Source organism: Gossypium hirsutum, chromosome A01, assembly GCF_007990345.1.
Source record: "Gossypium hirsutum isolate 1008001.06 chromosome A01, Gossypium_hirsutum_v2.1, whole genome shotgun sequence".
Classification (NCBI taxonomy): domain Eukaryota; kingdom Viridiplantae; phylum Streptophyta; class Magnoliopsida; order Malvales; family Malvaceae; genus Gossypium; species Gossypium hirsutum.
In genome coordinates this window covers 33,764,609-33,780,274 of record NC_053424.1, presented here as the reverse complement: position 1 = coordinate 33,780,274, position 15,666 = coordinate 33,764,609, and the positions used below count along the sequence as shown (strand labels likewise).

At 33.0% G+C, this 15,666-nt stretch overlaps 1 protein-coding gene and 1 long non-coding RNA gene across 2 annotated transcripts; both read right to left on the bottom strand.

Annotated features, from left to right (window-relative positions):
- Positions 1-9,905: 9,905 nt before the first annotated feature.
- Positions 9,906-12,411, bottom strand: LOC107916852 (XIAP-associated factor 1). The gene is made up of 6 exons (XM_016846218.2): positions 12,248-12,411; positions 12,103-12,164; positions 11,696-11,831; positions 11,458-11,595; positions 11,241-11,362; positions 9,906-10,285 (listed from the first exon to the last, which is right to left on the bottom strand). Exons 2-6 carry the CDS (start codon positions 12,144-12,146, stop codon positions 10,126-10,128), a joined length of 600 nt encoding a protein of 199 aa, XP_016701707.1. The 5' UTR covers positions 12,147-12,164; positions 12,248-12,411; the 3' UTR covers positions 9,906-10,125.
- A 479-nt stretch (positions 12,412-12,890) lies between these two features.
- On the bottom strand, positions 12,891-13,758 carry LOC121223309 (uncharacterized). The gene is made up of 2 exons (XR_005920596.1): positions 13,573-13,758; positions 12,891-13,273 (listed from the first exon to the last, which is right to left on the bottom strand). It is a non-coding gene; the product is annotated as an uncharacterized lncRNA (long non-coding RNA).
- Positions 13,759-15,666: the final 1,908 nt, after the last annotated feature.

Below are 15,666 nucleotides of genomic sequence, written 5' to 3'. Positions count from 1 at the left end.
ACCCTAAATCGTCGCTGGAATAGGGTTACGAGGCATTACCGGACATATCGAATAATTTACAAATAATTCTTAAATAAATAACAAACATGTTATAGAATAATCATAAATTCATATAATTTTTTACTAATTGGCTTCATTCATTCATTATTTTTTCATTATTAATTTTTTTAAAATAAAAATTCAATATAACCCCTTTATAAATATCTAACCTTCCCTGCAATTTCAAATCTCAACTAAACCAATTCCAGTATTTCAACCAATGCATTTATATACTCAAATATACTTGAATCATACATGACATATTGACTTAAAAACTTAAGTAATGAAAACCCTACTATCATATTTAATTAGCTCTTAAAACTATTCAAACCATTTCAATTCAATATTAATGCTATAACAAGTTCTACCATTTCACTAATTTAATCATCAAAATACCAAATACCTTTCTTTACAACAAAAATTATATAACATACTAAAATAACCATTAAAATCCCTATGTGCATACCACTTTCACTTAAAGGAAGAAAATATCACTAAAATTATTTTGCTGGAGTCGGGATCATTTGAATGCTGGACCGAGACACTAGACTTCTATTAACCTGCACACGAAAATAACCATACACTGAGCATTTCATATTCAGTGGTATTACCATTATTCAAATTATAAACATAATAATCATATAAATTAAATCATATAACTTTAATATTTACTAAACCAATTCAAACATAAGTTTGTCATTCTCAATATATTCATACATTTTAATTTAGCTATTCGTCAATTGAAATCATATACATTCATGTTGAGCCATTATCTAATTCATGAACCAATGGGTCATGCTTTCCATTCTCATACTCACATTCAAATCACATTTTCAATTCATGTTCCATTTTTACATTTCTTTCAATGGCTCAACCAATTCCTTTTATTCAACTTAACTTTTCTTTTAATTACCGCTATTAACAGACTCAGACTTTGGCGGATGCATGGATCCAACCAAACACACCAGTTTGGCACCCAGTGCCTATCGGATAGTTCGAAGCAAAGTTGACACCTAGTGTCTCATCGACCTAGCTAAAGTAAAGTGGTACCCAGTACCTCATCAAATCTATCTGAAGTAACAATATGACACCCAGTGTCTCATCGACTCGAGGTCAAAGTATCCTTGAACACTTCCAATCCTATGGCATGCCAACTATATCCGACTCAACCCGACTAGTTAATAGGGTTTCCGGATCACATATAAATCTCAATGCAGTTACAATTTCTCACATTTTCAATTCAATCATTTTCCACTTTTCAATCAAATTTTCAATTCACATATTCATAGTTCAATACACTTTCTCAATTCAATATGCATTTCAATTATTCACATATAATCACAATTCAGTTTAATTTCATACAATTCAATATTAATACTTACCATGCATATCAACTTAAAATTCAACAATTAATAATAATTAAATTCGAATTATAGTAATACCAACACGTATTTCTCATTCAATTCAATTTTCTAAATTCAATTTAATAAAATTACTTACCTCAATATTTACTTACTATAAAATAAATAAATTTAAAATTAATACTTAATAATAAATAACTTGAATTATAGTAATACAATACCGGATTTGTTGGATTACTCTTCGCAACTTTTTCTTTTCCTTTTGGTGTCGATGCCTCGGGTTCTTTGCTAGCTACGAAAATTAAAATAATTATACTATTAATTACAGCACTAATTATAATAAATAATTGAATTTCTAATCAATTCCTACCTTATTCCCAATTTAATCCTAACTAATTTTACTTACTTTCAAATTTAATTCACACTCTATTTATATTCAAATTTCATCCATACTCAAATTTAACTATTAATTTTTCAGCATATTTTCTTAATTTTGAATTTTTCTCAATTTAGTCCCTACAACATAAAACTTATAGCTTACTTCACAATTTAACCCTTTATTAATTCTAACTTAAAATTCTTTCACTTAAATCCCTAATTCCATAATTTGTCTGATGGGCGTCGAAACCACCAAATATAATTCCTACAAAATAACTCTAATTAGTAGTAAGAGTGATAGTAGGGTCGAGTCCACAAGGATTGGATGCTATAATCAACTTCCGTGTATAGCTTATGATCAGATTGTTTGTCGTGTCGAAGGTCATGCAAATAGTCGTGCCCACGACTCCAATCGTACCTGTAAAAATTAGAAATAAAAGTAAATCGGGGGTTTTTGAAATGTTTAGAAACTAGAGAACTAAAATAGCATAAAAATTAATTAAATAAATTAGAAAATAAATTCAGAATTTTGCAACAGATAAAATAAGCCTTAGCCTTAGACTCGGTAAATTTCATATCAAGAATCGATCCTTGAAAATTAATATTCTCCTCCAAATGATAAGCTGGTTATAGCAGTTAAGAACGTCCTAACCACTAATTCTTCCTCTCGTAGCTGGTTCTGACACAACCTGCAAACCAACCCTTACCGATTATCTAACCAAGATACACGTGTTCCCAATTCAAGATTCCGGCAGCCTTGCATTCTGAAGAACCCAACTCGAATTAACGGCCTCAACCGCGTGGGTCGTTTAAATCTATTCACCTCTTCCTCGATTTATTCTCGGAGATCCAAATACAGCACGACCGACTCGTTTTTCCAATTATCATGATTCCAACCCAACGTGCACTTTTTGACTTGTAATCGAGTTATCCTTAAGGGATGAGTTGTCAATCCCAATACGTAGAAAAAGAACGAATACCGATTGGACGAATTTTAGCACGAATTCATAACTCACGATTTCTGACCGGAAAGAACACCGGCCTAAAGCTAAGATAAAATTTAATGAAGCATGAATTTATTCATGCTTGAAAGTTTGTGGAAGATGATGGAATATGTATGAAAGGTGATGAGAATTGGAAAGGAAAAGCACTTGGAAGACAATTAGCTCAATTTTATAAAAGAAACAAAACCAAATGAAATATGGCAGAATGCTTCACACCAATTTGAAAGAGGAAAAAGAGAGTATTTCAATTCCAAATAGAAGTAGGAATACAAAATAATGGGATCATTTTCTAAGAACATAAAGCCCCTATTTATATACATGGGGTTTACTAAATTTAGCCTAAACTAATTTAATATAAAATCAAAAATAAAATAAGATTTTCCTATTTTTGGCTTTTACAAAGTCAAAATATTTGATGTGTCCTTAGCTTCCTCCACCTTTTTGATTTGGCTCCATTTTAATGATTGTCTTTCAAATTGGCCCTTTTTAGCTTGTTTTTGACTAATTGCATCCCTGACAAGATTAAATCATAAAAGCATTTAATTAGCAAGGTTCAGCTAAAAAAAAACCAAATTAAACACAAAAAATATGCAAATTAACATGTTTATCATTGTCCAACATGAATCCTACTTGAAAACCTATGAACTCTCAAAATATCAACTTAATTTCATCAAAACCTTATTTTAAAAGTTTTAAAATATCAAAATTAAGTAAAAAGAACTTAATTGACTTACCAATTAAAGCTTTAAGCTCTCAAACCCTAGTTTGTCATTTTTCCTTTTTCCTTTTTCTTTTCTCCTTTCCTTTCTCTATTTTGAATTGTTTTGTTCTTTTCTTTTCTTTGTTTCTCTTTTTACTTTGCTTTGTTATATGCTTTATTTATTTATTAACTTAATTAGTTTAATATAATAATAATTATAATAAATATCTATTTAATAACAAATGTATTTACTACAATTGTACACATATATGTTTTTACATTTGTATATTATCATCCACATGTCCTTACTTTATTTATTTCATAATAATAATAATAATAATTATTATTATTATTATTATTATTATTATTATTATTATTATTATTATCTTTTACTTAAGTTTTAAATAAATAACTAAATATATTACAAGTGTACCTATTTAATTATTATTTCAATACACTTGTATACTTCACCACCCTACACTGGACACACAATTAGATTTATTTATTTATTTATCTATAATTCATATTATAATTTAAATAAAATAATAATTATATAATATAATAATTAAGAAATTAAGAAAAATCTTAGATTTTTCTTACACTTATGTAAGATTTTTCTTACACTTATGCCGCCTTATTCTATATTAAATGGCATATTTCCATTTTGGCCCTTTTTATTTTATTTTAATCTACAATTAAACTTTTACCCTTTATTCAATTTAGTCTTTTTTTACTATTTACACTAAATTAGGCTAAATTCACTTAATTAAATCCTAATTAAGCACTCGACTAAACTCATAATTACTTCTAATAATTATTTATGACTCGATTTACTAAGACGGAGGCCCTATAACTCACTTTTTCGATGCCCCTGAATTTTGGGTCATTACAAACCTTAATTGGCAGGTGAATTCAGAGAAGCAACAGAAATCAAGAACACAATACGTGCTCATCAAGTAGCTCTGTACTACAACCCCAAGGTAAAAAAAAACAATAATTCCAAGTAGGCAATCTTGTCCTAAGAAATACTGAGGCTAGTTTTCCAGCTTTGCATATAGGAAAAATGGCTCCAAGTTGGGAAGAGCCATACAAGGTAATAGAAAATATTGGCTATGGAGCGTACAAGCTAGCAAAGATCGAAGGAATAGTTCTGCTATGAACATGGAATCCCCGCCACCTCAAAAGTACTATGAGTAATTTCCTACTATTTGAATAAAGTACTTTCCTTGAAAACACTTGTACTTTGTATTATATAAACATTTGCTAGTTTATGATCGTAACCTTCAAAAATAGCTAGCAGACCTACACTCCCAGCTAATATTCTAAGAGCTTACAGCTCAAACACTACTAGCAGACCTATGTTCCCAGCTGATGTTATAAAGGTTTGCCGGTTTATGGTCACAACCTCAAAAAACAAATAGCGGACCTATGCTCACAGCTAATATTCTAAGAGCTCGCAGCTCCAACATAGCTAGCGGACTTACGTTTCCAGCTGATGTTATAAAGGTTTGTCGGTACATGATCGCAACCTCCAAAAACAGTTAGCGGACCTACGCTCCCAATCGATATTCTAAGAGCTTGCAGGGTTAAGCCCGCAACTCCAACACAAGTAGCGAACCTACATTCCCAACTGACAATATAAGAGTTTGCAAATCCAATCTTATGGCTCCAATGCAATTAGTGACTCGAATTGTACTAAGTCGCTTAAGGATTTTGAAGAGTGTTGTTTGAAATCTACTCAAATTAAGATTTTGCTTTAGTTCAAAATATGCTTAAGTTCAAAAATTCGCTTAACTTTAAGTTTAAAACATGATTAAGTTCAAGGTCAAATTAAATTCAAAAATTTGCTCGAGTTCACAGAAGGATAGAATGCCATAACACTAATAACTGAAGTTAAAATTTTCCAACTTCAAATTTTCTTATTCAGATCATAAAAAGAGTAATACATGTTTACAATCATTTAAGGCGCATCTTCTCCCCCTTCAAGATCCTAAGTGATCTCATCTTCCCTCTCCGCAACTTTAATATTTTCAGCAGGGGCAGTGGTGGTATTGTTATGGTTATCAAAAGGCACAATAATCGGCTTAGAAAGACCCTCATCAAGGTAAAAATCTTTCAAGTTCTTCCACTTGGATATGAAATCATCCCAAGCAACTCTTGAGTGGAAGCAAACATTAAAACCAAGTTGATCCATATCTACCTCGTAGAGGGTGTCAAAGTCAACTTTGTGAGCATCAAAAGGTCGAGCCACAACCTAAGTATGCAGAAGAATGTTGTACTTGAGCTTAGAAGTGAGACTGCTCTGGGTTTCTAGAGTCTCTTTAAATTTTTCAAAGGCTTCTACATGTTTTTGCTTTAAGCTTGCCATCGCAGCCTTATGCTCAGCAATGATTCGACTCACAATTGCCTTGTGTTATTTAGCAGTTCTCGTTAACTCGGCATCCAACGCCTTACTTCTTTCTCCTTTAACTGTAACCTTGCCAGATAATTCATCGTTTCTCACTTATGTAGCCCCAATTTCCCAGCGAGCTCTTTGTTTTGCCTATAAAGCCCTTCACTTTCATCCATCATCTTCAGGTATTGCTCGTGAGTACTCTCCAATTTTTTTTCGAGCTCCTTTTGATTAGTCTTTGCCCCACCAACATTGTCATCAAAGCCCAAACTGATCACAGTAGCCTCAGCCAATAGAGCTTACAGAGAGAAACTGAGCTTTGATAGTGTAGACTTCTATGAACTACTCGATGACTCATCGGCACACATCTGCCTTTTTGCACTTTCTGGCACGGAAGCTCTGTACTTTTCAATCATACTCTATAACTCCATCGTGCTCAAACTCCCATAGCCTACGACTAGCTCGCCATCATCTTTAGCAGATGGATCATCAGCAGGAGGTAGAGGAGGAGGAGAGATACAGAAAGGAGCATGACGGGTGAACTACCACAACTAACAACCAGAGAACTTTCGCAAGCCACAAACTATGAGCTTGCTGGGGGAGAAATAGGAGTAGCGGCCATCTTAACAGAGAGGCCAACATGATCTGCCCTTCTTTTATGACAAGACTCTAACCTACCACTATCTGCCTCCTATTCGCTACCGATGACCACATTAACAGCCCCTACATTAGTCTTGCGCTTCTTGTGTATGTCCCTCAGAGCAGCTCGCGGGTCGATTGCTTTGTTAATTTCCTGGGATACATTGGTAGTTTCCTCAAAGCCGCTTCTTGAATTGCGAGATGTGCTTGCACCATCAACAATCCCAGTATCAACAGGAGCAGTTATAAAATTAATATTGGCATCATTTTTTGCTTGAAATGAGACCACTAGAATCTAGAGGCGAGCCCTCATCCTATAGTAACTATAAAAGAATCCTCTTTAAATCCTATCATGATTAGAACCAAATAATCGTTGGCATCTTTGGCTACGTAGGGCCATGTCCGTTTGTCAGAATCTACATCTAATGCTTCAAAAACTTCTCTACCATCACCTCGTTTATACCTATTGGGGTTAAGGCCCTCTAAATAGTATCAAAACACATCTCTCACGATTATAATATCTTTGATAACTAAGGAATTGCCAGTGCAAAACCTTTGCAACTAGGCTAAACCATTATTTGTCCTAACTAATCGCTTGAATGAACATATGTCCCTGCTTGGTGCAGGCCACTCTATGGGAAAACCAAATTTTTTGGTGAGCTTACATCTCACCCTAATATAGTTTCCCCAATTCAGCCGAATATTAGGACATTAGTTCGCAATTTTAATCTAGCCTTTATCGCGGGGAGAAAAATAGTAAAAGCATGATGAGCTCCCTCGATTTTAAGCCTTTAATAAATATAAGATTTGGAACACCGCGAGCTGTAGTTCTTCGTTACGACGATAGCAATCGATATAATAAGCCACCGCGATCCACCAGGAGAACCCGCAGAGTTGATTGGGTGCAATCTAGTACTCTTGAAAGAGATGGCAAAAAAAAGTGTGTAAAGGCAAGTAGAACCTAATTTCCAGAGCATGGAAGGGGAGCAAGAAGCTGCAATCACTGGTATCACTAAGCCTGTGTGGCCCCTCAGGAATGGAACATCCGTAAGCAAAATTATAAATTTGGATCCCACGCGCACGCGCAAAACTCGACTCATTTCCTTTTCTTTTGTATTACAGACGAAAAAATTAGCTTCTACAAGGACCTTGGAAGCACGCTTTCATGGCAGGCAACGGGTAATTATTCGACCACCAACCCTTCTCATTCTCAACATGTTTTTGATGTAGAAAAAAAGAAAAAAAATTGAAGAAAACTAAAACCTACTATGAGGAAGTTACTAGGATTTACCTTAAAGAAAGCTTCAATCGAATTTGTTTATGGAAAATTTTAAAATTGTAAGTTTAGGGTTTTCAAAACCCTCTTTTAAAAAAGTTTCCCTTTCCCGCGTTTTGACGGTTCAAATAACCGAGGGGCACCAATGGTTAGATACAAATAAACACAATCCACCCGTATACGTGGAAAAGTTAACATCATGTCCCGGTGGTCGCTGCATATTCAACAAGTTGTATAAATGCGAAGTGATGGCTCTAATGAGCACCACTTTATAGCCCTCCTTAGACCCAATAGGAGGGATTAAATTGTTATGTGCTTATGATCACTGACCTGGGAACTAGATAAGGTCTGGGCCACCTACCCGCAACCCGGCTGTGCCCTACCGAATGGATATGTACAAGCCTTACAGAGAGAAGTCAGCAACTGGAGCTCGTTATTTCAGCTCGCATATACCCAAAGAATTCGCATGTAGGGGCCACGAAGTTCAATAGGTAGCCCAAAACAATACACGTGTCCAGCATACATAGAGTCGATTAAGAACATCAATTCAATAAACAGTAACCATGTATATAAATATTCGGTTGTCCCCTTTAATGAGACACAACGAAAAATTATCCAACATGTTCCATTAAGGCTAAAAAAAATCTATAAAAACCATTGATTATTTTTATTTATGTGAAAATTAAATTTATTTTTATATATAAATATAGAATTTTTTTAAACTTCACAAACAAATTGAATATATTACAAATAACACATGTATGTAATATTTTATTATGCCTATAAAACAACTGTCACATTCTAATGGGAAAGATCTCAAATTCCCACCAAATGGAATGCAACACTTCTACCAAAATAATAATGTTATTGTGAAAAGCAAATGCTGCATGCCACTCATTTCTACCCAACTACCAATTTCATATCTGTAATTGGATTTGGTTAACTTTCACGTCTGTAACATTTGATGACATATTAAAATAATCAATCTTGTGGTGCTCGTTGGACAAAAAAACCGAAAAAGTAAGAATGAAGAGAAAAGAGATAAGAGTTTGGTCTATTAAGAACGAGAATAATCCCTTTTCTATATTGTATTTAAAGTATTTATAGGGAGGCACCCAAGTGTCCTTTAACTCAAAATAATTACCTAATTCTTTAACCAAGATACACCATTTTAATTACTTGCCTAATTCTTTCAAATAATAATAAAACTCCTACAATAATTATTGTCACAATATCAGGTTTCAGCTTCAAATTTTTACATTTTATTTTAAAAATAGTTACTTATCAACATTGTTTTATTTTAAAAATAAATTCTCCCTTTCGATAACATATCCAAATTATTATATTTAACTTTTATGAAAAATATATAAAATAATATATCAATATTAATTATATTAAAATTTAAGATATAAATAATTAAAAAAACCAAGATTAATTTTATCAAACAATTATATTCAACACTTAATTTTATTAATATACCAAACAATTTTTTAATGTAAAATTCAGTAATATAAAAAACTCTACACTTAATTATTCCATACTTGATTTTTCAATTGGTTAAACTAAACCTAAATTTATTCTTTTTAAATTTTATTAGAATCAAAATATAATTTATAGCAATTAAATTTTATTATTTTTTAATTAATAAAAAGAGAGAAACGAATAAAATTAAGTAAACTTACATGATTACTGATTAATAAAGATATAGTTATTTTTTATTTAAAATTTACTTGGCAAATAAACCTTAAAAAGGTTTATGTTCTCTTTTCTTTCAATCAAATCTGAAGTTAAATGTGTTTTCAAACGTCAGCAATATGATATTCATTTTAGATAAAAGGATTAATATATAATTTATTTTCTAAATTTTTCCAAAAAGTACCTATTTGATACCTAAAATGAGTATTCCACACTAAACCAATAATTTGTGCTAACGCGACATTATGTTAACCCTTAAAAAATTAAGCTATTAACAAATTGTAGCAATATGTGTAACCGACAAGTTTAGGTACCAATTAGAAATAAGAAAAAGTTCAAGTACCAAGTATTTTGGACAAATTCATTGAGTAAATTACATATTAACCCTAGATTAAAAAATTATCAAAATTTTCTCGGTACATTAGCATAATTAAATATTATTGTGTTATAATTTGGAAGAAAATGCAGTACATTATCACAATCTGAATGAGTTTTGAATGCCAGCATTAATAGTATATGATCTTAGAGGACAATTTGGTGATACACAAATGGAATATGTAGCTCTCTACCTGATTTGCTTAAACAACTAATGTACCGCGATGCCGGTTATTGCAACTAATGTACCTGATTTGCATAAACAACTAATGTACCTGGCTGCTATCTGTCTTCTTCTGGAAAAAAAGTGAGCCTAGAAGAACAGCGATGCCGGTTATTGCAATTGTGAATAGAATTCGTCTCCTTGAATATTCCGATGCCTGCCTTCTTGGACGAGCTTGTTCCCTTTCGGCTGCCCTCACATCCCTAAACGGTCCCAAACATATTAATTAAAACTAATTATAATCGGAGAAGAAAACAAAAAGCAGCATTCTGATACGGTTTTCAGTTATGTCAACAGTTAAAACAGCAAAACTATAGGTATAATCAACGTTAGGTGCACAACATAATCAAAATAAAAGGCTTTATCCGCCAATCTTAGTGAAAATAGAGGTAAATCCCTTATAATACCGCTTGACACAAACTAGATAGATTTTGCCATATTTCCCGAACGACAAGATGGAGGGGAAAACGGACAATAATCAGTAAAAGTACCAAAGGGCTCTTGTACTAGGAGTCAAATTGCATTTTACCCCCTTGCTCAAAAAATGGACAAGTTAATCCTTATACGTTAGATCAATGAACAAATTAATCATTTCTATTAAAAGTTTCATCCATTTGTATAGTTAAAAACAGACATGGTTGACAGAATAACCAGATAGTGACATGTGATCTGCCTTGCATACCTCATACCAACATACAGGGACCATTTTTTAATAGTGGAAATGGATGGAATTTTTAACAAAATAACCTGTTTGCTCTTTGATTAATGTAAAGGGATTAATTTGACTATTTTTTTAGTAGAAGGGGAAATGAAATCTGACTCCTACTATAGGCTTCCATGATACTTTAACCGACAATAATCACATGGATTATGTAAACATTGATTACATATCATGGCTAAACTCCAGACTGAAATGAATACTTTCCAACATAACTCATTGGGAACTAAAAGCTCCCATTTTCGAGAATGAAATTAATAATAAGTACAAAAAGCTATCCTATACCATCAAGGTACCAACTCTTCGGTGCTATATACAAGTCCAGATTGCAAGGCATCAATAACAAGGTTATAAAAAGAAATATAATTTACGGAAAAGCAGTAACTAATAAAATATCTAGCCAAACATTCCAATCGGGAATTATATTATAGCATAAATACCTGGAAGATCCCTCATTGTTTTCTGCAATACCAGTACACCTACTTTCGTGGTTATATCTTTCTCTCAGTCTAACGTATCTGTTACACAGATGACACAGTTCCGTCCGGTTCCCACATACTTCCTAAAATCGCAAAGCAATGGCAACATTGTAACAAGTTCACCTAACAAGTACTAACATTGCATCCTTTTATATGTAAATTAATACAGATGTAGTACCTGATGCTCAGCCAGATCAATGGCGGGCAATGGAAACTCACAAAAATCACAAGTAACGATCCTCTGGGGGCAAATTTCACCTTTATGAATAGCCAGAATTTCACGTTCCATTGTCTCACTGCACAGTGAACACGCCACCTGCTCGAACAGATACGGTGTCAATAGAATCACAAATGTTACGCCACGCATCATGTTCGAACAGAATTGATTCACTTAAAAGGAAATAGAAAAGACCTACCGGAGCATGGGTGTTTAAGAAATGTTCCTCTGCATGCTTTTTGGGAATCATATCACCACAAACTTTACATCTTTCTAGATTACGGGAGCAATGAGCATGATGCAAATCAATGTTAGAAGAAGGTATGGCCCTGTCACTGAACCATTAAGAAGGAAAAGTACTCGTTAAAGGTTCTTCTAAATTCACATGAACTCAATACAACAATAATCGAGAATTTTAGGTGTTATTCAACTAAATTCACTCCCTTCCCAACTTAATTTGTTCAAAACATAAATTACTAATCATTTCTTTATGCATCAATGAATCTCATACTACAAATCAAGCAACAAATTTAAGCTGAAATAAACAAAAAGGACGGGGATCGAGAAGAAAATTCAAGGAATTGAAATTAAATTCTAAAAAATTACCAGTGATTGCATATGCGGGTGGTTTCTTCCGTAGCAATTGCCATAGCGATCCGTTTCAAAATCTTTGGGCAACAAAAAGTATGAATGGAGAGGTAAAATTAAATAAGGGGAACTTAAAATTAGTTATCAAGATTAGTAAATTAACCTGCAAAAAGCCGGGGATTTTCTTTAAAACTCTCCTCGTTCCTCTCTAGGAAATTAAAGTAAAGAGGCTGAGAGAGTTTTTCTAATTACTACTTTGGTTGAGCAAACAGCTTTAGATGAATACTGACTTCGGAGTTTGGACAGTCCACCGTTCAGCTTTTTGTCAACGCGCATTCCGAGGGAGGTGAGTTACACGATTATTTGCTATTTGGGCCTAACTTAATGATTGGGCTTTCAAACTAAGCTTGGAGCGTGGAAAGAAGGTAAAGGTGAAATTGCCTTAACCCACCCAACCAATCATGTGCTATTGGGGTTGTAACTTGTAATTGAAGTTAGGGGCCTCTAGTGATTATGGGTCGGGCCGGGTCGGGTTAGGTCAGGTTTGGATTAGGTCGGGCCCAAATAAATTTTTAAGTCCATTGTCTAGGCTCAGGTCTGGCCTGGCCCGAAATATGGGCCTAATAATTTGTCCAAGCCTTACCCTAAAGAAAATTGTTAAGCTCGAGCTCGGTCTGGCCTGGCCCGGCCCGGCCTATATTAATTTTTTTTAATCTTATTTCATTTTAAAAAAATTTAAAACAAATATTAAAACAAAAAACAAATAAATTAAAATAATTCTTAAAACAATACACAAATTGAAAATATAACAAAAAGTGATTATATTAAAATTGAAACAAAATAGAACTAAAATAATAACCAAATTAATAAAAAAAAAGTTTTACAATATCAAAATAATATTAAAAACGACAACAAAAAACATAAATTATGTTGTAAGACCAAAGCAAGTAGCACCAAAATAAAATAGTTGCAAAAGAACAATAAAACACCACCAAAACAGCACCAAAACAACATTAAGGTTTATGGTTGATCCCACTTTCATACCACACAACATAACAACTCCTGACTAAGTTGTAACCAAAGCAAGTTCAGGAGAGAGAAGGGTAAAGTTCAAGTCCTTCGGTTGACTGCCAATATCAGCTGAATCTCCATCCCCACACTGATCCCCATGAAGAGAAATTCTCCATATCTGAACAGGGGTACCATTAAAAAGAAAATATAAGAAACAATAGAACCTACACATCCAAGAGAAAGAGATCACATGTTCATAGACACAAGGAAAGGAAAAGAAAAGAAAGAGAGAAGACTGACAGCATCATAAAATTACTATTAAAACTCTAACATGAGGTTCTAAGAATCTTTACTACAGCATAGGGAACTCAATATTTAAAATGAAATACCAATTCGACTGAAAGTAGAATGTGTGAATGCCAAATCTTCCATGTACTTGAATAAATCATTTTGCAAGAATATTAGAAAAAATTGTACCTTTAAAAGTTGTACTTTTTGCACCTCATACGTTCTATTATGGTTTTTCTTTTGGCCTAACTTAACATAATATACCCAAAGAAATACCACTTAAAAAGTTTCATGTTAGTTTTAATTAAACAATGACATTTGCATCATAAATGGATTAGTCTACATTTTTTTTTTTTGCCTAACATATTCATGTCAAATATATAATGGACATTTCAAAGAAGATACTAATGTGAGAATATGACCTTTGTTGTATGGTATAGGGGAAAGCTTATATTCATGTTAAACATGTACCTATACCTAAATATAAAAATAGTAACAAAATAGTACCAAAATAGCAACAAAACAGCACCAACATAGCACCAAAACAACAACAAAACAACACTAACACAGCAATAAAACAACACCAAACAATACAAAAAATAGCACCAAACAGCACAAAAAACAGCATCACCAACAACACCAAAATAGCACCAAAAACCTGCAAAATATAATCAACCAACTAGAATATCTATACATTAACCCATCAACATATTTAATTTTATAATAAACTATAGATTGTAAGCTAAATTAAATTGTCAACAATTACGAAGGAAGGTAACCTAAAAAGCAATCAAAGAAACATCATCCTCATAAGTCATCATTATTCTTGCAACCAATTTCTAGCATGAAATAAGAATAAATAATTAGATAATCAAATTGATAAAAAAATAATATAAAATTATAAAAATAAAACGACAATAATAATTACCAGTTGAAAATCCCTTAGCTCGCATCCATTCATTCAAGCAAACAACGGCTTGAACCGTTTTTGGCTTAAGTGAACTCCTCAAAGGTGTGATAACTTTCTTACCCATGCTAAAAGTCGATTCGAAAGCTACAGTCGATATTGGAATTGCCAAAAGATCACGAGCTAATAATGAAAGCTCATTGTATCGAACTGAACTTTTGCTCCAATAATCCGAAACATCTATTTTACCATTCAAGTCAAGCTCCAGTTCTTCCAAATAAATATCCAACTATGACTTTTCACTCCTAGCGCTAGATTCATTTAAATGACATTTATAATCATCACTCTCATCAAAATCTCCCCCAAAATCAGCACTATTAACATTGTGTTCATCCAAACTAAAATCAACGAGATTTTTATCCGAAACATTAGAACTCCCAGCCAAAGAGGAAGACGTGGATTTGGATTTCTTAACATACTCGTCAAACAAGAGTATAAGATTACTAAGAATGGTTTTAACAAAATCTGAAGCATGAATACCATAGATTGTAGTAAAGCAATACTGCACATAATTCAACTTGTAACGAGGATCTAAAATTGTAGCACATGACAATATCAACGAATACTCAGCCCAATATTTATTAAATTTCTCTTGCATTTGCTTAACCATTGGAGTTAAAAACGAATAAGGACCTTTAACTGTATCAAGCAAGACCTTGTGAACCTTCCAAATCCCTCTAAAATAAATATTAGCTATTGGATAATTAGAACCAGAAAAAACACAAGTCACATCATAAAAGACTTTAAAAATTTGCAAAGAATAGCAACATTTCTCCACTCCTCATTAGAAAGTGTAAACATTTGATAATCTTTATCCCGTTGGCCCCAATAATCTAGCACATCTTTATAGTAAAGAGAAGATTCAAGCATCAAATAAGTAGAATTCCATCTCACACACACATCTTGACGCAACTTTTTGGTCACATTTAAAAGAAAACTTTTGTCGACCACATCATAAAATCTTTTCCTACGAATTCCTGACTTTTTTATGTACTTCATTCCATTTCTAGTCTTACCAACAACATTTTTAGCAAGTTCCAAACCAGCTTTAACTATAAGATTCAATATATGTGCACAACATTTAACTTGAGAAAAAGCACCATCACAGAAAATAGCTCGGTTTGACCGAAAACGATTTTTAAGACAAGAAACTATAACATCATTATAAGAAGCATTATGTGACAGCCCAAAATTGACCCTAGTCGGGGAGTGGTTTCGAGACCGCTAAACCGAGTCACCGAAAGGTTTGAATGTGATGTTTATTGTCTAGAATATGTAATCATGAATGTGTGAAAATTTCAAGCTTCGATTTAGTC

What these genes read in the sequence shown, in the direction of transcription:
- LOC107916852 (XM_016846218.2), bottom strand. Translation starts at nt 12,146, where the DNA reads ATGGCAATTGCTACGGAAGAAACCACCCGCATATGCAATCACTG. An exon ending in ACCCGCATATGCAATCACTG is followed by an intron (nt 11,832 to 12,102) that starts GTAATTTTTTAG and finishes TTAATGGTTCAG; the next exon opens with TGACAGGGCCATACCTTCTT. An exon ending in AACAATGAGGGATCTTCCAG is followed by an intron (nt 10,286 to 11,240) that starts GTATTTATGCTA and finishes GGGACCGTTTAG; the next exon opens with GGATGTGAGGGCAGCCGAAA.